We start from the raw sequence: 27,780 nt of genomic DNA, 5'->3' as shown, positions 1-27,780 counted from the left end.
AATTGTCTTAAAAGGAGGCATTTCCGGAAGCGTTAGCTTGTCACCCAGTGTGATGGCAGGCTAGTGCCATGGTCCTTGTGGGTTCAGAACCACAGCTGTAGTGAAGTCACATGGTGCAGTCTGTGCAAATGCTGCCAGAGTGCCTCAGATTCAACATGCATTTGATTTGGAATTAATTTCTGGTCATAGCTTCTTCACAAAGTCTTTCCTATTGCCAAAATTTCTTTTCCTTTTAAAGTTAAACTGGGGGGAGGGGTATGTTTGCCGCTGTACACATTAAGATCAAAGGACAATGTTTAAGAGTCCATTCTGCCCTTTCAGGAGTTGAACTCAGATCCTCGGGTCATCGGCTTGCACAGCAAGCACTTTTACTCACTGAGACATCTTGCTGGCCTCTATCAAAATTGCCAGGATTCCCCACAGCTAATTGCATGACCTGCTGTTACACCCACCGTTTAAGAGACTGTGTTTCCTATAAACTGTTCTTAAAAGTCTTGTAAATTGTTACATTACACACTGGAAACAGAGACCTTAACTAAAGGGTGTGGGCCATAAAAATAAGTAAAGAACGAAGGATTTTCTCTGACACTTTTGCTGGATCTGACGTCAGGTTTGAATTTAAATGTAACTTGTTCTGTGTTTTCTATACAAACATACGGGGAATAAAGTGTCATTGGTATTTTAACTGAACGAGCTCTTACTTCTGGGTCATTTCCATGCATCCTTCATGCAGAAGGATGAGCGGTTTATGGTCAGCAGATGAAGAGCAGCCCACACTTAACGACACTTATGAGTGGCCTCTTCAGAATGTTGCCTCTCAGAACTGGATACAGCCCTTCTGCAATACAGGCAACTGACATTTTCTGTGACTCACACACAGTACAGTAAAACTGTGATTCTAAGCCATGCATCTCAATCTGCTACCTCTGAGCCCCGTGAAATGGAAATTCTCAGCTACCTCTGTCATCATACAGATGTGATGTAGTCTTTCTTTTTTTCTCTCTCTCTCTCTCTCTCTCTCTCTCTCTCTCTCTCTCTCTCTCTTTCTCTCTTTCAGCACCTGGGGCGGTGGCTACATGATGTCGCTTCTCAGGACTCGAGGACCAACCATCCTACACCTCTGCAACGGAGAAGGCAGAAATGGAGAAACAAGCGCAATCACTTCTGTTGTGTCCTTAACCACTCTGTAGACATGTGTCCCCACCAGAAGGCGTGAACTGCACCAAAGGGGGACATTTTTGGGGCCCCCAGACCACTAGCACCTTTGACTGCCCCCCTAGAGAGAAGGCAGAGCCATGGCATCTTATAGCTGCTGTTTGGCCCTCTTGGCTCTTGCCTGTCACTCCTCTGCCTACGGGCCCGACCAGCGAGCCCAAAAGAAGGGGGACATTATTCTTGGGGGTCTCTTTCCTATCCATTTTGGAGTAGCAGCCAAAGATCAAGATCTGAAGTCAAGGCCAGAGTCCGTGGAGTGCATCAGGTAAGGAAAGGCTGTATCAAGGACTGTCTATCTCTGGGTAGATAGAGAAACTAGCTAGACCCAAAAGAACATTAAAAACCTTTTCTCTCTTTTTGCAAATAGTGGGCTATCATGCTGAGGCATATTGACTCCTCGGTTTTCTTTCCCTAAAGAAGTCTTTTTCTAAAAAAAATAAAATAAAATAAAACACCAGGGTATCACATAGAAAAGACCAGGCTGGCCAAGGGCCAGTCATTTGATACTAGAGCATCATTGTTCTAGTGACAGCATCCGGCAGCGATGCTGCTCAATGCAAGATGCAGGGTGGTACAGACTGAAATTCCAGCAATTAAGCAGGACTGAGAGTTCCAGGTTACGTAAAACCCTGTCTCAGCAGCAGGACCTTGTCTCACAGTCTGGTACAGCCCTTTCTAGAACTCACTTGAGTTTCATCATCAATCCTGCAATATTAATTAATTTATCCATTCATTGACTGAGTAATTAGAAATTTATAGAAGGAAGCCCCATTTAGCTCTTGTAAACTTCCATAGGAAATTTCTCTTTAGCCTACGTGCTCCAATGACTCATGAGCATTGGCCGCTTCCCTTTGTTTTGTTGTTCCTCTTCAATAAATGGGTTTAGTTAAAAGAAACAATGTAGCCACTAAGACTCAAGCAAGCAGTTTCTAAATACAAGCCATTGCATTTGGAGACTTTCTCTGTTAAAGCATCTTTCTCATAAAAAGCCCGGCCGGCCGTGGTGGCGCAGGCCTTTAATCCCAGCACTTGGGAGGCAGAGGCAGGCAGATCTCTGTGAGTTCGAGGCCAGCCTGGTCTACAAGAGCTAGTTCCAGGACAGGAACCAAAAAGCTACGGAGAAACCCTGTCTTGAAAAAAAAAAAAAAAGCTGGACCTCCATTCTCTACCCTACTCCCCACACTACGCACCTTTGACCCTGTCACACACAGAGGACATACCTGGCGAGATGGGACATCACAGGTTGCTTAAGCATCTTATGGCCTCTCAAAACATCTGAAGGCAGCTAACATGACCCCCAAAATCTTTTCGTCTCCAACTCAATAGTCTCTGTTTTCTCATCAGCTCCTCTTATATGTAATTTCTTTTATTTTTCATTTATTTTTCTTCATTTTACTCCCCAACCACAGTTCTCCCACCCACCTCTCCTCCCTTCTCCCCTACTTGCTTCCTCTCCAGCCTACCCGCCATCTACTCCTTCCAAAGGGTAAGCCCTCCCATGTGGAGTCAATGAAGCCTGGCACATTAAGTTGAGGCAGGCCCCCTCCCTCCTGCATCAAGGCTGAGCAAGGCATCCCACCATAAAGAATGGGCTCCAACAAGCTAGCCCACTGCCAGGGGTCCCTCTGATAGTCCAAGCACCACAATTGTCTCCCACACGCAGAGGGCCTAGTTCAGTCCCTTGCAGGCCCCACAGCTGTCGATCTAGAGTGCATGAGTTCCCACGAGCTTGGTCCAGCTGTCTCTGTAGATTTCCCCTTCATGATCTTGAATCCCATTGCTCATATAGTCCCTCCCCCGATACGGTTTCTTTTAATCCGTCACCATTTTGTCTGTCTTCAATCTGACGGTCCCTCCTTGGCTGTGATCCCTTTAGAACTATATAGTGGGACCTCCCTTAGATGGGGACACCACAGAGGCCGTGAGCGCACATCACACATTACTCTGCTCTTCAGAGAGCAGCACTTTCCCTCTGCACCCTGCAACTTCTAGAAGGGACCCAGCCTTTCACCTTGAACTTCCCGAAAGCTGGAAATGAGAGTGAAAGATCAACGTTATCCGAACAAAACTGGGTTTCTGTTCATGCCATAAGGACAGCCAATAACATTTTCATATTTTTTCTCGTGAATTTAGGAAACATAAGTGCAGAATAGTGTTAATATTGACTGTATCCTTCGCATGACCCAAGTGGACAAGCGCTGTCTGCGCTGTTCTTTACAGAATAGATATCAAAACAAACAAGGGGTTTGCCCTGGAAATGTATTAAAGACAGCTAAATCACCTTAGCAGTGGTTTAATAAAATTAATATTTAATTACTATGCTGAAAATAATTTAGTATCTCCTAGAAATCTTACAAGTTTGAGACAAGTAATTAAATAGTGCAAGAAGCATAAAGCGGCAGGGCAGATTTCACATTCAGGGTAGATCAGGAGCTCTGGAAACGCGACCATCCGGTGGACTGGTCAGGTCCCTCCTGCCACTGAGTTAGAGTCATGAGTCCACAGCACAGAGGAGGAGCCTGTGCTGGCTTTTCTGCTGGATTCAGATTCACTGAGTACCACATCTCTTCAGCCTTCACCCTCCAAGGCTCAGGAGGATGAAAAACAAACACCATTTCATTGTTGATTTATCTGATTTTTACTTAAAATAATTTTCTTCAAAAAGCAATAATGATCATTTTTTGAAACAGAAACTATGAATTAGCCCAAAGCATACCTTTTTTTTTTTTTTTTTTTTTTTTTTTGCTTTTTTTCCCCAAGACAGTGTATCTCTGGGTCCTGACTAGCCTCGAACTCACAGAGATTGGCCTACCCTTGCTTCCCAAGTGCTGGGACTAAAGGCATGCGCCACCGCCGCCTATATGATTCTCAAGGCATCTACTACCCCATCTGTGCATGGTCTTCAAAGGCTCATTTCTACGGAGGGTTCACTTCACTTTCTACTTCAACCTCCAGCAATGTCACAGTCTAAATTTACGACAAGTCTGTAAGCCTGGGGTTGTTTTTAGGTCCCACATACTGATACCCTAACATATTTACAGTCCCCTGGTGACTTTTTTCAAGGCAAGGATTTGCCATGTAACCAAGGACTGGCCTGCAACTCACAACCCTTCTGCTCCCACCTGCCGAGTGCTGTTGTCACAGAGGCAGGCACAACACTCAGCCACGCCTTACATCCACTAACCCTCCACGCCAGCTACTGAGAATCTTATGCTAGAGAACGCAGCTATAAATTATTCATTAAGTACCAAAATAGTCCTTCTTATTGTTGTTCCCTAATTCAAAATCTCATGACATCTTTAAAGCCAGCCCAATTGGAAAATGTTCCTGTTGTCACACAAAGGGCCTTGAACCAGATCCCAAAATGGCAGGGTAATAGAGCCCAGATCCAAGCCCAGCTCCGGAGGCCAGTACACTAACCAGCTGACCAGACTCTCCCACGATGTCCGTGCCTTTTTTTCCAGGTACAACTTCCGTGGATTTCGATGGTTACAAGCCATGATATTTGCCATCGAGGAGATAAACAGCAGCCCCAGCCTTCTTCCCAACATGACGCTGGGATACAGGATATTCGACACCTGTAACACTGTCTCCAAGGCCTTGGAGGCCACCTTGAGTTTTGTTGCCCAGAACAAAATCGATTCCTTGAACCTGGATGAGTTCTGCAACTGCTCAGAGCACATCCCTTCCACTATCGCAGTGGTGGGAGCGACCGGCTCGGGCGTCTCCACGGCCGTGGCCAACCTGCTTGGGCTCTTCTACATCCCACAGGTACTGACACCTCCCTCTAGAACTTATTTTTATTATTCTTAAGTGTGTGTGTGTGTGCGCGCGCGCGTGCATGTGCACTTACAGGTATGTACGTGAGTGCCTGTGTCTACCTTTGGTAATCAGAGGAGTCAGATCTCCTGGAACTGGAGTTACAAGTGGTTGTGAGCAACCCAACATGGGTGTTGGGAATGGAATTCAGGTTCTCTCAAAGAACAGTTCGACCATTTAACCACTGAGCCATCTCTCCAGGCCAACTGGCATCTTCTTAGATGGGCACCAGAGGCTGGGAGGAGGAGGACCAGGTTTGGAGATCTGCGGCTAGCAGTGTCCTCTGTGGCTTGCCACGGGAACAAAGGTTGTTTCGGCCCTGTACCATGAGCGCTTGGGGTCTCTGACACCTTGAGACCATCACTGCTCTTCCAGTTCTCTTTTAAACATAACTTGCATGTACATATCCTGATCTTTTTTTCCTGTTATTTCCCAGTTTACTCCTTTAGTAACTGGCATTCTTTGTTTATCGCAAGGATAACGCCCCAGGATGTGAATACCACCATCAAAAGAGAAATATCTGCCCCTAATTCTGTCCCCTCAAAATTTCCCTATCGTCACTTTAGCTCAGTGGGAAAGAAAGCAGGTCTCCCCTTAAAGCAGAAGTATGATCACTGTCCCCACATTCTGAAATGGAGCATGCTCTAATTTCTGCCAACAAATATTTACAGAGCCCACATGAACAAACAGTCTCCATCCTGGGCGGGAGGAAGGTGCATCTTCACATACCAATCACTCACCAAAGCAAGTATTGATAAGCATTGATTCAAAGCTGCGTTCCTCCTCCATACCACATGACAGCAAACTCTAAATGCCATCTTATTACCTGATTGTCCCCTTTGGCACTATGACCCATCCAGCCAACCTCTCTTGGAATTAGTGACTATGGATCTATTACATCCCTTCATCATAGTGTGAATTGCAAGTAGATCTTAGAAGTGTGAATTGCAAGTAGAGCTTAAATGTCCATGGATAAGCTTGGTTGTGGGCTAGCCGTCGATTGTAAATTAGAGATCAGACTTCAGGTTTTTTTTTTCAGTGTTTAATATTTAAAATTTAATATTCAAAATTCATATGAATGAATTGCCATTTCTCTTCTTGCAAGGGGGTCTGCTTCTTTGCGGACAGCCTCAATCCTTTTGCAGACATGCAACAACACAGACACTCTTGTCATTGTGTATGAAACCCTTGCTTCCAGGAAGTAAAGATGTGGCCCATAAGAAAGCCCTGGCTTTGTCATTTTTGTACCATAATGTTCTGTCCCGGTCTGCATTAGTCAGGTTGGATATGTTTAAGTCTGGCAGACTGTGCGGCACTATTTTCAGTGCACCCTGACCATGAGCTGTCATCTGGTAGCCGAGTGCTAGGAGATGGAAGCGGCATTAGATAAAAAGGAAAGAAGAAAGAAAAGAATGAGAAGGAGAGAGCTTCGCTTCTGCATGGCGAGGGTCAAAGGCCAAGGGTGTGAATGATGAATGTGTTAAGAAGACTGCAGCTGGCTGTGTGCCGTGGTGCACACACACTGAGTTTGAGACCAGCCTGCTCTACACAGTGAGTTCCAGCACTACCAACACAGTGATACTCTGTCTCAAAAACAAACAAAAAAACCTATAGTGATTGTCAGTCAAACTAATAGATTCATCTTCATCGGGAGTTCTTTGCTGTAGCTTCACTTTAGAATCACTCAGGGAGCTCTAAAAGTCACTCTGCTTGGGTCCCTCCTGCAGAGGTTACGGGTTGATAAGCTAGGCTACAGCCTATGCAGAGCATTGATCATTCCCCAGTGGATACAGGACAGAGCAAGGAAACTCTGCTCTGTGGGTAGGGCCCCATGCCCAGCCCTGTTACACTCAGCCGTACCACCAAGTGACTGTAAAAAAAAAAAAAAAAAAAAAAAAAAAAAAAAAAAAAAAAAAAAAAAAAAAAAAAAAAAAGACCAGCTGGAAGAAACTGTGGTCAGAAGGTTTTTGAATTATCCACTTAGTTTTCCCCTCTGTCAAGAAAAGTTTGATGTGGCTTTAAGGGCTTTTCTTTGAGTGACATTTCTTGATTTTATAGGCCATCATTTCAAACTGGTTGAATATTATAGTAAATACATTAAGAGACTATGTCCATGAGAGGTAGTTTGAGCTTTAATTTGTATCCCTTTATGAACATTTTTGTTTCATTTTTTTCCAAAGAAAATAAAGAAATGACCAATGATGGGCAAACGTTAGTAATGGTAAATTTTGTCTTTGTAAAACCCTGACTCCCGAGTCAGTTTTTTGGATCCACAAAGCTTTCAAAAATTAATAACATTTTTGAATGTGACACATTTTGGATGTGACAGTGGTCTGGATGGGACATCTGCCCCTCCCCATCATTGGTCGCCAGGATTGATGCGGCTGATCTGGCTGCTTAGGCAGGTTTCCCCTTCCTCCCTCACCACACGTACGCTCCTCCTGACACTGTTCACATGGTCAAGGGGGATCTTCCCTGAACAGAAGAGGATCACAGTCGAGGGTACCAAGTAGCTGTGCTCCCTGCAGAGACCTCCAAACAGGCTCTAGAAACATGTACACAAGTCATTTCATCTAACCACCTAGACCCTGAACTTCTGTGGGAGCAAGAGGGGATTATTCAGATTTCAAAAGTTGTCAGTTTTGAATTACAGCATCTATGATCAAAACCCGGCCAGAGAAGCTATGCTTGCCTTTGGCAAATTTGACTGAGTCTTTCCTAGGCCAGTATCTTTGACGCTCTTCATGTAAAGACTCTCAATCGATGAAAAGAAGCCTGTTGGAAATGTTGACTTTGAAACATTGCCCAAACAAAGCTAATTAGTAAGAAGTATAGGAAAAGCATCCTTGCGCGTCTCTTCCGCTTGGTTTCTGAAGAAGTTCAAGCGAGCTTTAGAAAACTAGTGGACAAACACTGTTGAGCTTTGTGCCACTTCCCAGAAGGATGCTGTTACGAGGAAACCTGTTCTGTTCTTCAGAAGATATGCTCTACTAACTTGGGACTCCCTGATTGGTGAGCTGTGAGGACACCTGGGGTGCTACCAGGGGCCCAAGCAGAGGTGTGGGTCCTCTGTAGCTTTCAGGAATCTGCTGGTGCCTGGGGAGAAGGGACCCTGGGTTAGCCAGCTCTTCCCTGGGGAGAAGGGACCCTGGGTTAGCCAGCTCTTCCGCTGTCAATCTTCTGTGCTAGGATTTTTGTTTGTTTGTTTGTTTGTTGAGACCAGGTTTTTCTGTGTATCCCTGACTATCCTGGAATTCACTCTGAGGACTAGGCTGGCCTCAAACTCACAGAGATATGCCTGCTTCTGCCCCCTGAGTGTTGGGATTAAGGCGTGCACCACCACCTAGCTCAATCACAATATTTTTTAAAACATTGCAGAGCTCTATACTACATAGTGGTACCTGGGCTCTTTCCCAGCAGTCATTTCTCGACATCAAAGAATTTCTTCCCTGAGGGACATTTATGAGCAAACGCAGAGCTGCCTCCAGTGCAGAGGGGGGCCTGTCAACAGCACACCTTCTCCAGACCTCCTTTTAAGCTCCCGCAGTGTTTTAGAGGTTCCCATCAGAAGCTAGGCATGGAGGTTTAGTCCTCCCCTGAAGCTCAACAAGGGGCTTTGTATGATGGTTGAAACACTGACAAGGCAGAAAAAAGGGTGTTTTACTGGTGATGTTTGTTATTGCTATTGAAGTTCAGGGCAACTGAATTTACATACTGAGCTTGAATGATTTAACTGAACCTAAAAGCTAAACAGAATTTGCCAGAATTGGTGTTAGTTTTACCTAAAGAACAGGGGCAACTAGGAGAGGAGCCCAGGGAAACAGACGGGAAATGGGAAGAGGGAAAATGAGCAGAGGAGGAGGAAGGACCTCTTTGGGGTCCTTTGAAGAGACTGAAATTCATAACCAGAGAAAAGCTGATTCTCCAAGAGGCGGATTAAGTACAAAGCACTCATAGCAGTGGAGGCAGTTATAAAGTTCAGATCAGAAGCTGGGCCCAACAGGCAAAGCATGCGTCAAGTGAACACATAGATCTAGTACAACCAACGAGAAGCGTTAGAGGAAGCTAGAAGGTACAGGGGGCACAGGACTCCTTGAAGAGATTAGTACGTTTCTCTATAGAGGTGCGAAGGTTATTGCTAGACCCAGTTTCAAGGTAGCATCATGAAGAATCACGCCCTGGGAACTAGGAAGCTCCCCCAATAAGCTAACAGGGTTCGTGTCTGGGTGAAACTGAGTTTTCACTCACCTCCATCCTGCCCACATTAAACTTGTTTGACAAGTGACATTAAGGTAAGCCTTGGAACTCGGCTGGAACCTCACTCACTCACTCATGGCTTGACTTTTCCCAGGTGAGTTATGCCTCCTCCAGCAGGCTTCTTAGCAATAAGAATCAATACAAATCCTTCCTCCGCACCATCCCCAATGATGAGCACCAGGCTACCGCCATGGCCGACATCATCGAGTACTTCCGCTGGAACTGGGTGGGCACCATCGCAGCCGATGACGACTACGGCCGGCCAGGCATTGAGAAGTTCCGGGAGGAAGCCGAGGAGAGGGACATCTGCATCGACTTCAGCGAGCTTATCTCCCAGTACTCGGATAAGAAGGAGATTCAGCAGGTGGTGGAAGTGATCCAGAACTCCACAGCCAAGGTCATCGTCGTTTTCTCCAGCGGCCCAGACCTAGAGCCCCTCATCAAGGAGATTGTGCGGCGCAACATCACAGGCAGGATCTGGCTGGCCAGCGAGGCCTGGGCCAGCTCCTCCTTGATTGCTATGCCTGAATACTTCCACGTGGTTGGGGGCACCATTGGGTTCGGTCTGAAGGCTGGGCAGATCCCAGGCTTCCGAGAATTCCTGCAGAAAGTCCATCCCCGGAAGTCGGTCCACAATGGGTTTGCCAAAGAGTTTTGGGAAGAGACTTTCAATTGCCACCTGCAAGAAGGCGCCAAAGGGCCTTTGCCTGTGGACACCTTCCTAAGAAGTCACGAGGAAGGTGGCAGCAGGTTAAGCAATAGCTCCACTGCCTTCCGACCCCTCTGCACAGGGGATGAGAACATCAGCAGCGTGGAGACACCTTACATGGATTATGAACATTTACGGATCTCCTACAACGTGTACTTAGCTGTCTACTCCATTGCCCATGCCCTGCAAGACATATACACCTGCTTACCCGGACGAGGGCTGTTCACCAATGGGTCCTGTGCAGACATCAAGAAGGTTGAGGCCTGGCAGGTAAGTCTCTCACTCAGCTAGCAGTTCTGTGTGTCATAAGGCAGAATCAGGCTGACCCAGGAAAGAAACATAATGACTGCATTGTTTTCTTTTGTGTCAGCACCACACAAGTACTTGAGAGACCAACCCGGTTCATGGTTTCCAAGGGTTTAGTCTACAACACATTTGGTCTCATATTCTTGGGAAGGACATCACAGCCGTCATAGTATGTGGCATAAAAGATCTGTTCACTTCCTGACCAACCAGGAAGCAGAGGCAAGGACCTGCTCTTCCCCTCCTTCCATTCCCGCAGGCAGTGGGATGGTGCTTGCCTCAGAATGAGTCTCTCTTCAGGCTGTCCCCTCTGAGGGCACCTTCTTAGACACACTCGTGGGTATGCCTTCATCTCCCAGGTGATTCTAAGTCAGCTAAGATAGGGACGATCTTAGTAACCAGAGTGATTACAAAAATCACAATATCAAAATGAGCACCAAGTAGAACTTTGGATTCCTGAAACCTTTTCAAACATCTGAGAGACTGACTTCGACCAAACTGCTGGTGTTTGATTAGCTGTTGCTGGACAGCTACAGCTCAACTGATTACTAGTCCGTTGTCTAGACACCTCCTGCAAGTTCTCAAGTGTCTGGGAGCTGATTTAGTGTGGCTTGGTAAACACCTGAGCTAAAGGTATCTTCCCTTGTGAATAAGCGGTATTTGGTTAATACCTATTCTATTCCGTACTCCAACAAGTAGGAAAGCAGTGCTGTGTTCAGACACTGCATTCGCTGTGACGTCACTCAGCCTGTGCTGGACTGGCCAGTTGGCCAGGTAAGCACAAGCTTGGGACACAAGAATGTGGAAGGCAAGGCAAACCTAAAAAGATAAATGTTTCAAAGGGAAACACTAGCCCAAATGCTAGGAAAATCAGCGTGTAAGTGGAGGTCTTGCAGGTATTTTACAGGATAGCCGCTTAGTTGTCTTGAAGTTCTGAATTACACACGGAAGTGACATCACAATGTTTGTCAACCCACGAACTTCTGAAGGAAACAACCAGGCCCAGACTGTATCTGACACGTCTGCTCCTGTCTTACATGTGAACTTTGGTTTTTCATGCGGACTCTGTTTTACACTCTTTGTATGTTTTTCTCGGTTCCAGATTTTATCAGAGAGACTTCGTGAGAATGGAATGGGGTTATCCCCTGGCTCTGAATCAAATGATTCAATTTCAGCACCCCCTTGCTTTTTCAAAATTTTTTTCCAGCCTCCTCTCTCTCTCTCTCTCTCTCTCTCTCTCTCTCTCTCTCCAAGCACCCCCTTTCTAAGCTGTGATCTTAGGCAAGCCAGGTCTCTCTAAGCAACAGCTTCTTCCCCTGTAACACAGCCCTTATATCGGACCTGCTCTCTAACCAAGTGTCATTTCAAGATGATACAGATATATGAAAATACAAATATAAAGATACAGAGATATGAAAGCAAGTTGTAAACTTGCAAGCTATAAACAGATGTGTGGCTATCACGGTCATAATTTGTATGTGTGAGTGTGTAGTGTATGTTCATGTGGGGGGGGGCATGTGTCACATGCCTGCAGAAGCCAGAGATCAACTGTTTGATGTCTTCAATAGCTGTCCACCTAATATTTTGAGACAAGGTCTCAAACCTGGATCTCATTGATGGTCAACGTGTTTCTTGTCTCTGTTTCCTCCTCCTTCCCCCAAAGTGATGATTACAGAGATGTGTTATGATGGCTGGCCTTCTATGTAAGTGCTGGAAATCTGATCCCAAGTCCTCACACTGGCAGGGCAAGCATTTTGCTGGCTGAGCCATTCCCCCAGTCCTTACCATATTGATATCTTAACATACTTATAATCAATCAGTTGACAAAATATGATAAGTAAACAGATTTATATATAGATCTCAGCTACCATTCAGGGAAGATACCGAGAAACAAAGAGTGTATAGCTTATGCGTGTTAATGTAGAGACTCCCATGTGGTTCTAAGGAGTAACTATCTGTGCTCATAAAACAAGCCAGGACTCACACGTTCCCACCCTCCTTGAACGAAAAAACCTCACTCAAACACCACTGCTATCCCAAAGTTTCTGATCTCTGTGGAATACCCAAACCTCCTTCTTCACACTGAACTACTACCAAAGCAGACAGTGAAGCTACAATGAAGACTTCTGGAGTCATGTTTCAGCTGCAGATTTTTTTGTTTGTTTTTCAAGTCAGGGTTTCTCTGTGTAGCCCTGGATGTCCTGGAACTCACTCTGTAGACCAGACTGGCCTCGAACTCACAGAGATCCACCTGCCTCTGCCTCCTGAGTTCTGGGATTAAAGGTGTGTGTCACCACTGCCCGGCTCAGTTGCAGAATTTTAAGATGAATTAAAGGACAATCTCTAGGTGATAAATATCATTGTCTTCCATCTCGTCACATCCGTGTTCCATGAAAGGAAGACTTGGCTCTTGAACATGCTACAGGAGCAGGGTAGGGTTGAATAGAAAGACATTTCTGGTGAGAAACATGGCTCTCCTGTGATCTCCTCCCAGATTAGGACGTAAGATGGAGGAAGGAAATGGCTCAAACATATTAGTAATGGAATAGAAAATGCAAACCAAATTGACCTGCACAAAGTGGGGGGAGGAAATTTTGTGGCTGTTCTTGCTACAAAGCTTAGAGGTATTCCCAGCACAGGTAGTTCCATCCCCGTCTCTGTGTACCTCTCCTCTGTGTCATTGTGTGTAGCCGCTACGGTAGCTTTACTTTCATAAAGGTTAAGAAGGAGGGATGGGTGCAGAATGGAGAGTGGGTCCTGAGCTCTGAGGATGAATGGCACCTGGCACTAGCCAACGCATCTTCTCTTATAGTCTCCACTGAGCCCTGGAAGCCTCCAGACTCTAAGATCTTGGTCACGTCTCTCACTATAGATGTACCTACCAGTAAGCAGTGACTGCCATCGGGAGATATATGTAGAAGCCTGCCGCCTATGTACAGTCTAATCCGAGAGTCAGCTTGCAGCTCTGTGTCTGCCACCTCTCAGCTCTTTGCTTCTAAGCCATTTGCTTCACATTACCCTTCAAAGAGCTCATTAATTTTTGGTGCGGAAATCTTGTTTCTCATTAGCTGTTGGCGTGGTATCTTTGTCTTTCATCTCCTCGTGTCTATGTCCCATGAAAGGCACCCACGAGGAGCATCACATTTTATTTCCAAGCTACCAGGAACGTTTCCTTTTTGTCAAAACTCATTTTCTCCTGGAAATCTCTTCAAGTCAGATTCCCATGAACGTCCATTCTGTTCATCTCTCGTCCTCACTTTTGCTGGCTTCCTGCCAAGCCTCGGCTTCTTCAGTTGATGGAAAGTCCTGCCTGGGAGTGGAAGATTTCTAGGCTCTTGTGTCTGGCTAACCTCTAGTGATTCCTAGAATGTATGCGGATAGGTGTTTCCCATTCAGGCTCACAATGCATACATCTTGACTCTAGAGCCCTTTGGTGGAAATACCCGTGAAGGCCACAAGATGGAAATATCACCACACAAGAAAGTGGCATTCTCAGAACTTGCTCTTCTTGGAGATCCACATGTCCTTCTCAGAGATACGTGAAGGCACTGTGGTTCATTATGCCTGCATTTCTCTCCCCTCATTTACTCATTCTTTTTCCTCCCGTCACTCCACAAAGAAAATAAAAAATCAGCACACTGTGCTGATGTATGTACTCAAGAAGAATCTTTTTTTTTCTTTTTCAGTGGAATTATCATTCCCTTTTTTGATTCTGAAAACAGAAGAACGCTTTTTCTGGGAGAAATACCTAAATACTTTTTTATTTTAATTGCTTCTTATTGACGTGTATTCGGTGTACATAGTGATGAGCTTCACAGACACTTTAATTCAAGTATGCCATGTGCTTTGACCATATTCAGTCTCCCAGACGTTCTGAATCCTTCTCCCAGACAATCTCACCTCCGTACATGAGATTTGGGTATCTGTATAAATCTAGGATCCACAAATAAGAGAAACATCAAGACGTGATATTTGTCTTTCTAAGTCTGGTTTATTTTCTTACTCGGATCATCTTTGTTTCTATCTATTTTCACCCAATGACATAATTTCATTCTCATCTGTGACTGATGAAAGCTCCATTGCATATGTATATGTATGTATGTGTGTGTATGCATGCATGCATATGTTCATTGCATATGTATATGTATGTATGTGTATATGTATGTATGCATGCATATGTTCGTTGCATGTGTACATGTATGTGTGTATGTTTGCATGTATGCATGTGTATATTCATCTGCTGACGGACACCTAGTGACCTGGTTATATGAGTAGTCCTGAAATGTGCAGGTATCTGTGGCATGCTGACCTGGACTCTCTGGATCCATACCCAGGGTCATATGGTAATTCCACTTTTAGCTTTTTGGGGAAACTCCATACTGGCAGTCATAGTGGCTAATCTAATTTACATTCTTGCCAGTACTGTACAGAGGTTCCCTTTTCCCCACATCCTCACTAGCTATAAGTCAGTGGGAGAGAGCTTACCTAGAAGTCACGAGGTTTTGGCTTCAAATCCCAATGCCATTTTTAAAAATAGATGTTTGTGCGTGTGTGCGTGTGTGTGTGTGTGTGTGTTTGCCAGGAATAATCAGTCTAAAGACTCTCTCTCATTGCTATTAAGTATAAAGTGATTTTTCACCTCGATGTTCCCTATTATATGACTTAAAGGCAAATACTGCAGGATATAACGTGCTCAAATATAAAACTTACAAGCTAGCATGCCAAAAGAACTAGTAAAGATACTTAAAAAAAATAAGGACTGGAGAGATGGCTGAGAGCCTAAGAGCACTGATTCTTCTTCCAAGCAACCTGGGTTCAATTCCCATCACTCACATGGTGGCTCACAAGCATCTCTAATTCCAGTTGTAGGGGCCTCAGTGACCTCTTCTTGCCTCTAAACATGGAACACAGACATGACCATGCATTCAGAGAAAACATCCATACACATAAAACTTATTAATAATTTATTTAAAAGTGAGAAATGGAGCTTAGGAGGCTGTAGAGATGGCCTGGCAATTTACCAGTACCAGCTGCTTACTCTTCCGGAGGACTCAGGCTCAGTCCTAGCATCCACATGGAGACTCCAGCCTTAAGGAGCCTACACTGTCTTCTGGCTTCTCCCAGCACCAGTCATGAACACGGTATGCTGATATCCATGAAGGCAAAATACCCACCAACAGAATAAAATAATAATAATTTTTAAAATTTTTTTAAAGAAATAAGACTTAGTAAGCAAACAAGGTACTGGACTAGTATTGGACTAGACACAAATTTTGACTAAAATATATTTCTCACTCATATTACTAAGGATGAAAGACTATAATACCATCCAAATTAATTAGAATCTGAAGTAAAGAAGGAAATGGAAAATGTCATGCCAGCTGGTCCTGAGGAATAGGTGGGGTTCATGGAGAAGGGTCTGTGTGGAAGAATGCTGGTGCCAAGTGCAGACTGGACAGATGAGTCAGAGGAATGTTAGCTTCACAGCAGACTCGAGAGGAGGAGGAAGAGCACAAACCACTCACAAGGCGTTCTGGCTTTGTCTAGCGTCAGAACAGTGGTGGTCCTTGCAGTGAGGCTGTGGGGTTGACTAAATGGGGACGAGCATCAAAGAGCCTGGTGGGGTGATGGCAGAAAGAGAAACAAAGGTGTGTGTCTGAATAGAACTCAGAACTTTACACTTCTATGGGCAGGCTTTATCCTATGCAGATTGTTTCTCCGGAGAGTATATTTAACATTTTTAAATCTCAAAGAAGAAAAGCATAAACCATAAATGATAATCACAGCATCATTCATTTTGGACTACTTTTCCAATTATGGCCTCTTGATTCTTACCCCACCCCACTTTTATTTTATCTTATTTTAAAGACTTGTTTTTATTTATGTGTATGAGTGTTTGCCTGCATGGATGTCTATGTATTGCCTGCATTCCTGATGCTCAGTGAGGCCAGAAAGATGGCATCAAACTCCCTGGAACTAGAGTTAAGGATTGTGGCCACCATGTGGATGCTGGGAACTAAACCCAGGTCCTCTGCAAAAGCAACAAGTTCTTAACCACTGAGGCTTTTCTTCGAGCCCCCACCTTCCATCCCATTTTTAAAATTCCCTCTCAACCTAAATTTCCTACTAGTTAAGCTGTTGACCTAGAGACAGAGAGTCTTATGGCCCATCCAATCTAACTGCTACACATGAGCAGGCGGTGATGTCATCTGTTCAGTTTGGACTCCCCCTCCTGACTCAGCCATTCTCAGCTGCCAACCATTTTCTGACCTTAGGATGCCGCTTAATGCCCTATGCCCCACTTCCCTGGCCTGAGAAATGGGCGTCTCAAGACTTACAAGTTTGTTATAAGTTAATGATCAGTTAATATGCATAGTCCTGGGGGTGGTGCCTATGACGGATACAGGTTCAGTAAACAGAGATCTTGAGCACCATTGCTTTGTGTATAGGGAAAGACCCAGGGTAACTACAATTATTTTACCGAAGTCAGATAGCTAGCCGGTAAGAAAGGCCACATCCAGATGACCCGTGTCCTGTCAAGGCCAGTGCTTTCTCTGAAAGAGCAGTGTGGCCCATAGGTCCCTCTGCACACACGCTTTCTAGAACCCAAGAGGCTGCTGGCCCAACGATGGGTCCCAAGGAAGACACTGGTGCGGTGTTGAACTTGGACGCCTGTCCTCGCACCCAAGTTCATGTACATGCTTTCTCCAGGGAGCAAGTGTGTTGTGGGAGAAGCTACAGATGGATCTGACTGACCATGCCAGGGGAGACCCAACGTCTTCTTGGCTGTATCAAATACTACTGTATCTCTCCTCCTCAAACCGGCCTGTTTGGCCCTACTTGTGAAATAAACAGCTAAAGGAAGGAGGAGACTTGGCCACAGACATGTGCCGAAAGAAAACAGAAGTGAAGTTAGTGACAAGACAGTGCGTGGACCGACCACACACCTTCTCCCTGGTGTGCGGTCTCAGAGAAGAGTCATGTTCCCAATCAGCTGGCTGCGGTCCTGGTACGTCAGGGATCATATGGCCACTATTTCCCGAGTATCTATTACTTATGCGTAGACGAGAAATAAGGGCTGGTCTTCGGCAGTTTTTCTCCCCGCAGCTATTTGAAGGAGGCAGTGACGGCATCAGATGAGAGGGAACGGCAGCAGCCGGCTCCCTCTGGCTCATGGTTCTCAGGCAAGCCTCGGGTGCTGGGACTCAGCCCGACAAGTGTTACAACTCTTGTGTTGGCCTCAAAGTTTGGATTCCTCAGCCTTTGACAGCGGCCAAGAATACAGCTCCCAGCCCTGGGGTGTCTTTAGGCCCTTGGCCTTTGGAACTGCTGGTGCTCTTACCAACGTCAGCGTCACGGCCATTGCCACCACTACCTCTCTGTGCAGCTCTCAGACCTCTGCCCTCACACAGGAAGGCCTGTAGTTCCCTGAGATTCCCTGCTTCTGAGAGTCAGCCACACCTTGATGCCCCCGTGACTCAGTTTGCCAGCCACTCTCCCAAGGGAGCTGGCTAGACCTAAAGAACTGGAAACACAGTCTGTGTCAGTCACAGGACACCTTTCGTGCAGAGGCTGTGTCTACACCGGTCCTAACACTGTCTCATGTGCACCGGCACAGCAGTCCCCCTGCCAGCTGCCCAGTGGACGTTCCCTGACTTAGATAAGCAGATATACAGAGGAAGTTCCACTTACACTGCTTCTAGCGGTCAGTCAGCACTGCACCCCCAAAGCCAGAGCAAGTGTTGAGACTTCAGTGGCGCTTCCACAGAGCGTCCCTTGGGCGTTCCCAGAAGCTGGTGTTGGTGTAAGAGTGGTTCTATTGACTGCTTAATTGATAGTCCTTTTGCCCAAGACAGTCAGGGAAGGAGCAGAGATTCCAACAGTTGGGGGCAGGGGAAACTGTCCAATCCACACTTCCTAGCTTCTTCATAGGAAAATAAATGTTAGACGTGCTCATAGTAGGGGCTTCTCATTGACACTCATAGTGATTTTAAATTATTTTAATGATGCCCTAACAGTGATTGACACTTGATCAGTGCCCCCAGGAAAAGGAAAGCCCCATTCCCTTTGTCTCAGCCACAGACAGTATGGCTTGATAAATTTGCTCAAAACCTTCTGCATTATTAAGGAGCAAATGACAGGAATACTGTGATAAAGACATTAAGAGTATGCACAAGGGGCTGGAGAGATGGCACCCTGGAGGAGCACACTTGATATGCAAGCATCAGGGCCTGAGTTTGACTCCGAAAGCCTATGTAAACGCAGCTCATGTGCCCATCACTCCAGAGCTGTGAAAGCAGGATGAGGAGATCACTGGGGCTCGCTGGCCAGCAGTCTAGTTCCTTTCAGTGGGAGAGCCTTTCCCCAGTGAACAGAGCAGAACTAGATGTTCTTCTTCTACCTCTACCACCACATGCACAGATGCGTGACATGCACACACACATGCAATGCACCACATTCACACGCAAAAATATTCTCTCTCAAACCAGAGAGAGAAAGAGAGAGAGAGAGGGAGAATTATAAACAGGATTATAAAGGCAAAAAAAATCCAGAGCTTGGGGTTGGAGAAATGGCTCAGAGGTTAAGAACACTGGCTATTGCTCCAGAGGGCCTGAGTTCAATTCCCAGCAACCACATGGTGGCTCACAACCACCTATAATGGGATCTGGTGCCCTCTTCTGGTGTGCAGGCATACATGCAGGCAGAGTACTTATACATAATAAATAAGTAAATCTTTTATAGTTTTTTCAGAACTTGTTAAAATTTAAATTATTACTTTTGCATGCTTCCTGAGGAAGAGTTAATATATATTAAGGAATGTACTCAAAAGAAAAAATAGAAAGTGTTTCTTTTATAAATTATTATTTATTCAGTGTGTGTGTGTGTGTGTGTGTGTAAGTTTATGTGCACTACACGCATGTAGGAGCCTGTGGAGGCCAGAAGAAGGCATGTATCACCTGGAACTGGAGTTACAGTCAATAGCAGCACCATATGGGTGCTGGGAACCGAACCTGGGTCCTCTGCAAGAGAAGTAAGCACTCTTAACTGCTGAGCAAGCCGTCTCTTCAGCCCCAGAAATTGTTTCTTTTAAAAATCTATTTTAAAAGTCTATTGTTGTTATGTGCTTAGTTTCAGGAAGTGAGCTACAGAACCTAGGTCTTAAATTTTTTGTCTGAATCTGCTTGATTTAGCCCAATTTCACTGGTTATCATAGTGATATCACTAGGCAGAGTGATAATGGACATACATGTCTTATTCATGACCTTAAGGGGAAAGCATTCAGTAACCCAGTGCCTAAAGAAGAGGAGTTTTCCTGAATCAATCGTTGGTGTAGAATTTCTAGAACAGAGTCTCCAACCCATCGTAAGGAAATATTTCATTCATCCGGTCATTCCAACGATGGGCATTTGGATTGCTTCCACTTTGGATTATTATGGTAATGTCACTATGAACATTTGTACACAAGGAGTTTTTGTGTGGCGTGTACTTAATTCATGTGTCTTGAACGGGTACCTGCGTGTAGAACTGCTGGGCTGGATGGCAACTCTGCATGAACTTTCTGTTAGACTGCAAGATGCTTTCCCAAAGCCAGTGCTCAAGCTGAGAGAGACACTTTAGCCACCCCAGCCGGGCCACACTGTACCTCAGGCAGGAAAACAGGATCTGAAGGGGACAGAGAGAAGTGCTCCTGAGCTGTGGCAGAAACGCCTGTGCTGTGCTCTTGTCTGGACCTGGTTTCTCACTTGGTGCCTCAGGGTTGTAGAACCAGGCCTTCAGCAGAGCACGGTGCTTCCAGGCATGGGCTTGTGATCCTGGGCAAAGTACTTTGATTTTCTATGCCTCTGCTTCCCATTGAATAAAACGGGCAGTGGATCCGGGCATAGTGGCACAGGCCTTTAAACCCTGCCCACAAGAGGCAGGGGTGGGCAGATCTTTTAATTTCAAGATCAGTCCAATCTACAAAGTAAGTTCCAGGCCAGCCAGAGTTACACAGTAAGACCCTGCCTCAAACAACAAAAACAAAACCAACCAAACAAAAAGCTGTGATGGGGGTGTTCATGCTGTTTTTGGGATTAAATAGCCTGAAGCACTAAGGATCGTGCCTCAAAGGCAGTAAAATGCATTTAAACACTTAAATAACTCATGTGTATTAGCAATTATCACAGTTGCTTTTTGCACGAGGTCCCTGTGACCCCTAAGACCTTAGATAAACTCAAGAATATGCCATGACTGACTATCAACAGTGGTGGCCAGGGCTCCAGCTGCACTCTTTCTGTTTCTATTTTGGCAGCAAGACATCTCCACAGACTCAAAACCACAGGGAAAGAAAGTTCAGACAACAAAAGTCTGGGTGTTGTTCCTCTCCCTCCCCACACCTGACTCAGGGGTTGCCAGGAAGGTCATGGTTCCACAAGGTCATGCTGCATCTGCAGAGGTTTTCAGTTAACTGTAGTTGGGGAAGATGTATTCCTCCCCATCTTCAAAAGAGTGCTTCCTACACCACTTACACTGTATGGTCAATAAAGTCATGGCTTGCGAGAGCTACCACGGACACATGCAAGCACTCTAAGAAAAACTGGAGAAACACATCCTCTTTGGTGCGGGAGAATTGTCCATATTCTGCCAATCATGTTTTAAATAAACGCTGATTGGCCAGGCAGGAAGTATAGGCGGGTCAACCAGACAGAAAGTAGAGGCAGGGCTATGAGAGCAGGACAATGCTAGGAAGGAGGAAGCCCATTCCTCCGCATTCCAGCCCAGACCACCAAGAAGCAGAATGTGATCTGCCCCATTGAAAAAGGTACTGAGCCACATGGCTAACATAGATAAGAATAATGGGTTAATATAAGCTACAAGAGCTAATAAGACGCCTGAGCTAATGGGCCAATCAGTTTTATAACTTATGGAGATCTTTGTGTGATTTTTGGGGGTCTTGCAGGATGTGGGGTACCGGGCGGGACAGAAACCCCAACGAACAGTCCCTCATGTTACATCTCTTCAGTTCAGGTTTCTTCCTTATGAAACATTCACAGTACACAACCAACATAGCCACGCGTGGCGGTTCATGGCTCCCATTCATTCATCTCTGTTCATCTTCAGGTCCTGAAGCACCTGCGGCACCTAAACTTTACCAACAACATGGGGGAGCAGGTGACATTCGATGAGTGTGGTGACCTGGTGGGGAACTATTCCATCATCAACTGGCACCTCTCCCCAGAGGACGGCTCCATCGTGTTCAAGGAAGTTGGGCATTACAACGCGTACGCCAAGAAGGGAGAGAGACTCTTCATCAATGAGAAGAAGATCTTGTGGAGTGGCTTCTCCAGGGAGGTATGAGCAGAGCAAGCCACAGCCGCCGCAGACACAGCCGCCGCAGACAGGGAGCTGCTGGCTTGGGGGCGTGGCTGGGATCCATCACTGGCTTCTCGGATAATGTCTGGGGAGCATAGGAAACTGAATGTCCAGGGGTCCCACGAACTGCAAGAGTGTCTATTGATGAGAGGGAGCCTGGGAACCCACACTTTATTACTCACCCCTCTTTTAACTCCCCAGCTAGTCATTAAGTTTCCCAGGCTAAAACTTCCCCCAACCAGAGCAAAAATATTTAAACGAACATCTCTCCAGTCAATGGCTCTCAAGGGGCATTGAGGAAGACATTTGACCTACTTTTATGGAGGGGGTTTGAACTGGAGATTGAAGCGACTTCCTTATAGACTGTCACAATGATCAGGAAGTATTAATGGCCTTCAACACTTGGGGTTCAGGGATGCTAAATGTCCAGCATGCATGGGACGGTCTTTTATGGCATTTTCCTCCTAGCCCAATTTCTATTCAACGTGAAGAGATGTGAGCCCAAAATAGAGCTCTATGTTTTAGAATGGGGACATTCAAATAGCTCCAGGCTGACCCACACATCAGAAAGGTCATTCACTCTATGACCAAGAGAAAGATGCTTATGACTCTGGTCAAGGTGTCCTGCCCCATGCCTCATACGAAAGCCTGATTAATAACCAGAAGCCTGTCACTCTGTGAAGATGCTCCTTAAGAAAAGCCATAGGGTATGCTGAGATGATGACCATTCTGGGTGGCCGTGTGCTGGCCAGTTTTTTGTCAACTTGACATAGCTAGGATCATCTGGGGAAAAAGGGACACCTCAATTGAAAAGAAAAATGGTCCTATCAGATTTGCTTCTGGGGAAATCCTTGAAGTGTTTTATTGATTAATGATTGGTGTAGGAATGCCCAGCCCAAGGTGGCTGTTGCCTGAGTTGCATACAAAAGCAGTGTGAGCAAGCCATGGAGAGCAAGCCAGTGAGCAGCTTTTCTCTGCGGCCTCTGCCTCAGTTCCTGCCTCCAGTTCCAGTCCTGGCTTTCGGTGATGGTGGACTGCAACCTGAAGGCGGAATAAACCATTTCCTCCCCATGTTGTTTTTGGTCGTCATGTTTAGCAACGAAAACATTAACTAGGCTGCTAAAGTGTAGCAAGATTCAGAACCCCAGCTCCGCTGCAAAAGCAGACATCCCTAGGGAGTCTAGCTGAGATCCACTGCGAGGCTCTTTGCATTGGCTTTCTGTTAGGATATTTGAGCTTCCCGAGCCACTTTTCATTAAGTAAACAAAGAGTCAACTTGTTCTCATTGCCAAATTGCTATGATTTTTCTGTTTCTCAGAAGGTGAGATGGCTTTACCATCGGGAGGTCTCCTATGACAGTTAATCCCACCTGGGGCAAATTCTCCTCTCAGTTACGAGATGTGGTCTTGACCTTTCCCTGATGAAAGTTTATGGAATTCCACAGGTTAAAGTCTTATGCCCACTAATTTGTCTACATTTAAAATGACCAGAACCCAAACTGACTGGCTATCCCACCATCCTGTACCTCTATTACTTTATCGGGTTAGCATTTGCCTTATTAATGCAAGCAATTACCTGTCATTGGTACATGTCTCATCTCTCCTCCTGCTTGGAGCTATCCCTGTACACTTCCCTGTAAACCTAATGTCCTCTGTTAGGCTATGAGCATGCTAAATAAACTTCATCGTTAGTAAACGTGTAACCGAGGTAATCATTATAAATGCAGTCTTTTGTGTTCCTAACTACTTGACAGGATTATAAATTAAATTTCAATTTTCTATAGAAATATCATCTGAGAGCTAGCACACAGTAGGAACCCAACAAATCTCAGAGTCTAAACGACACTTTTCTGAGAATTTTGTTGAAGTGACCACAAAAATACCATATACGTTTAATTATAAATTATGTATTTTTACAAATTTCAATTTACAAATTTCATGAAGTTGCTACTGAGATCAACTGAGACCCAGGACTTTACTTGTGTGTTTGAAGCAAACTGCCAAATACGTTCACACTTGGCTTGACCACCTTTTGCTTTTACAGGGAACAGGAGCAAGGACCCTGACCCTCTCTCCATCTAAAATGACCCAGAGTCAGCCTTACTGATCCTTACATACCCAGACTCCTCACTTTACTCATGAGTTGTAGGGCTGAATCTTGACACGCACACCCCCAGCTGCAAACCTCTCCCTTCTGTGCTCTCTGTCTACAGGTACCCTTCTCCAACTGCAGCCGGGACTGTCTGGCAGGGACCAGGAAGGGGATCATTGAGGGGGAGCCCACCTGCTGCTTTGAGTGTGTGGAGTGTCCTGATGGGGAGTACAGCGATGAGACAGGTAAAGGACCAGACCCTCACAGATCCTGTGCCGGACTTGGGCTGCCCTCAAGGCAAAGCCCATGGGTGACCTGGGCGGAGCCAGTGCTTGAACCATTCTCCCTCCGAGGAGAGCATACCTCAGCACTGCATTCCACTGGGCATGAGAGAGAAGAGGAAAGGAATGTCGGGTATCATTCCACACGTTTACAAACATTCCTGTCACATACCTCTCTCCCTCCAACAGGGTGTCCCTTTTCTTACAGCTCCATGGCCCTAATGGGCACAGTACTATCTGCTCCAGGCTTAGCAGGCTGTGACAGATTGCCTGCTGGTGCCTGGTGTGTTTGCAGTCTCTCTGATGGTCTTCCTGGGTCTCGAGTTCTTCATTCATTCATTCATTCATTCATTCATCATTTATTCATTTATTTACTATTTTGTGTGTGTGTGTGAATGAGCACTGACTACAAGCCTGGTGGCTGAGGTGTCAGAAGAGAGTATCAGATCTCCTAGAACCGGAGTTACAGATAGTTATGAGCTGCCATGTCAGTTTCTGGACTCCAACATGGGTCCTCTGTAAGAGTAGCAAGTGCTCTTAACCACGGAGTCATCTCTCCAGCTCAGTCTCAAGTTCGTCTAAAGCAGAATCACAATCAAACCCCTTATGGAACTCTGGTAATTAAACAAATTAATATATAAATTCTAAACATATGCCTCTTAAATAAAACTTTGACTAGCATATTGGAAGCATGAGGTAAATATTGACTATAAGTCTTGATCTTTCCACCGTACCATGATAATGGGCCTATCATTCCCTCCATCTTAGAAATGAGGAAACAGGTTTCTAGATTTAAGGAGCCTGACCAAAGTTATACAGCTAGTCAATGGCATGGCCAGGATCTCTAATTGAAAAATTTATACTCTTCCCTGCTCCAAACTGTACCCTGCCTAGCAGGCAGTGACAACTTAGTAAAGAGTCATTATCTAAGCCAGCGTTTCTCAGCCCGTGGGTGATGACCCCTATGGGCTTGAACGACCTTTTCACAAGGGTTGAGTATCAGATATTTACATTAAGATTTGTAATCATAGCAAAATTACTGTTAGGAAGTAGCAATAAGAATAATCTTATGGCTGGGGGTCACCACAACGTGAGGAGCTGTATGAACTGTGATAACCACTGATGTAGATAAATATGTGGCCTCCCTCACTGGGAGTTGAGAACAGAGAAGGCTGGCCACATACAAGGGACAGCTATTCTCGCATGGCAACAAAGCCAGTCACATACCCCAGATAACTAGGCTGTGCTGGACACAGCAGCAATGTTAGCACATGTCACTAATGTAACCAGGCTACTCTCTGTTTGTTTCCACAACTCCATCCTGAAAAACCTCAAGTATGAACAATTCACTTTAAAAAAAAAAATCCTAAATTGGGGCTGGCAAGATGGCTCAGCGATGAAGACCACTGGCTGATCTTCCAGAAGACTCAGATTCAATTCCCAGCACCCACACAGCAGCAGCTCACAACTGTATGTAACTCCAGTTCCAGGGGATCTGACACCTTCATACAGACATACATGCAAGCAAAACACCGATGCACATAAAAATTAAAAACAAATAAATCATAAAAGCCCCATATTTTAAAAAGATCGTAAGTCAGACAAAGCTTGAAACCGAGTTGATGTGTCATGTTAGATTGCTAGGGTGCAAGGTAGTGTCTGCTATAAAATACTGCAGTGTTAAAAAAAAAAATGGGCCACCCTCAATTGTTGAAGAGGGGAGCAGTAGAACCTGCGAAGATGTTTACTCTTAATAGATGTCAAAATAAATTATCAGTAAGTAAAATATGAAGCGACCACATCCACCCTCCACATGCACCACACGGTGATTGAATCTGCGTGCACTGGTTCATTTTACAGATGCTAGCGCCTGTGACAAGTGCCCGGATGACTTCTGGTCCAATGAGAACCACACTTCCTGCATTGCCAAGGAGATTGAGTTTCTGGCGTGGACCGAGCCCTTCGGAATCGCTCTCACTCTTTTTGCAGTGCTGGGCATCTTCCTGACCGCCTTTGTGCTGGGCGTCTTCATCAAGTTCCGAAACACGCCCATCGTCAAGGCCACCAACCGCGAGCTGTCCTACCTCTTGCTCTTCTCGCTGCTCTGCTGCTTCTCCAGCTCCCTGTTCTTCATCGGGGAGCCCCAGGACTGGACGTGCCGCCTGCGCCAGCCCGCCTTCGGCATCAGCTTCGTGCTCTGTATCTCGTGCATCTTGGTGAAGACCAACCGCGTCCTCCTGGTCTTTGAGGCCAAGATACCCACCAGCTTTCACCGGAAGTGGTGGGGGCTCAACCTGCAGTTCCTGCTAGTTTTCCTCTGCACCTTCATGCAGATCGTCATCTGCGTGATCTGGCTCTACACGGCGCCCCCCTCCAGCTACCGCAACCACGAGCTGGAGGACGAAATCATCTTCATCACGTGCCACGAGGGCTCACTCATGGCGCTCGGCTCCCTCATCGGCTACACCTGCCTGCTGGCTGCCATCTGCTTTTTCTTCGCCTTCAAGTCCCGGAAGCTGCCAGAGAATTTCAACGAAGCCAAGTTCATTACCTTCAGCATGCTCATCTTCTTCATTGTCTGGATCTCCTTCATTCCCGCCTACGCCAGCACCTACGGCAAGTTTGTCTCCGCTGTGGAGGTGATCGCCATCCTGGCAGCCAGCTTTGGCTTGCTGGCCTGCATTTTCTTCAACAAGGTCTACATCATCCTCTTCAAACCTTCCCGGAACACCATCGAGGAGGTGCGTTGCAGCACCGCGGCGCATGCTTTCAAAGTGGCAGCCCGTGCCACGCTACGTCGCAGCAACGTCTCCCGGAAGCGGTCCAGCAGCCTAGGAGGCTCCACCGGTTCCATTCCCTCCTCCATCAGTAGCAAGAGCAACAGTGAAGACCCGTTCCCACAGCTGGAGAGGCAGAAGCAACCGCAGAGGTTGGCCCTGACCCAGCAAGAACAACAACAGCAGCAGCAGCAGCAGCCGCTGACTCTACAGAAACAGCAGCAGCCGCCACAGCAGCCCAGATGCAAACAGAAGGTCATCTTTGGCAGTGGCACAGTCACCTTCTCTCTGAGCTTTGACGAGCCTCAAAAGAGCGCTATGGCCCACAGAAACTCCACGCGGCACAACTCCCTGGAGGCCCAGAAGAGCAACGACACCTTGAGCAGACACCAGGCTCTGCTCCCACTGCAGTGTGCAGACACGGACTCAGAAATGACTATGCAGGAAACGGGTCTGCAAGGGCCCATGGTGGGGGACCACCAGCCAGAAATGGAAAGTACAGAAGAAATGTCCCCAGCCCTGGTCATGTCTACATCTCGGAGCTTTGTCATTAGCGGTGGAGGTAGCTCCGTCACGGAAAACATACTGCACTCCTAATGGAGGGAAAGATTAACTGTTGAGCCGACAGCTTTTCTTAGATGCCCAGGAATAAGAATGAGTTTTTCCTTTCCTCCCAGGAAGCCAGGATGATAGGTACATCAAATACCTGTACTTGGGATGCACTGCTTTAAATGAAATTGGCTGACTAATGTGCTCTTTAAAGTTAAAAGAAGAGCCGTGTTTCGGGGTTTGTTTTCCAGAGCTCAGTATCACACCCAAGTTTATCGAAGTCTCTTCTTTGCTCTATCCACCAGCAGCTCAGGTGAAAACAAGGCTCTAAGCTACCCACCTGCTCCCTCCTTTAAGAATGCATACATAGTTCCAGAAATGCCTGCCCTGAGATTTCATGGACAGCATGGTCTGAATCACAGTCCAG

General features: G+C 46.0%; 1 protein-coding gene across 2 annotated transcripts; it reads left to right on the top strand.

Annotated features, from left to right (window-relative positions):
- Window positions 1–1,295: 1,295 nt before the first annotated feature.
- Casr (calcium sensing receptor) lies at window positions 1,296–27,401 on the top strand. 2 transcript variants are annotated; one of them, XM_050122382.1, is made up of 6 exons: window positions 1,296–1,480; window positions 4,680–4,986; window positions 9,386–10,270; window positions 21,404–21,634; window positions 23,868–23,991; window positions 25,888–27,401. In XM_050122382.1, the coding sequence occupies exons 1-6, from the start codon at window positions 1,296–1,298 to the stop codon at window positions 27,399–27,401; spliced, it is 3,246 nt and encodes a 1,081-aa protein (XP_049978339.1). The 2 variants fall into 2 exon arrangements, with proteins under 2 accessions (XP_049978339.1, XP_049978338.1); XM_050122381.1 differs by having other exon boundaries at window positions 23,832–23,991.
- Window positions 27,402–27,780: the final 379 nt, after the last annotated feature.

Source organism: Alexandromys fortis, unplaced genomic scaffold (genome assembly GCF_014885135.2).
Source record: "Alexandromys fortis isolate MF-2015 unplaced genomic scaffold, M_Fortis_MF-2015_v1.1 scaffold_187, whole genome shotgun sequence".
Taxonomy (NCBI): domain Eukaryota; kingdom Metazoa; phylum Chordata; class Mammalia; order Rodentia; family Cricetidae; genus Alexandromys; species Alexandromys fortis.
This window is presented reverse-complemented; position numbering and strand designations above follow the sequence as displayed.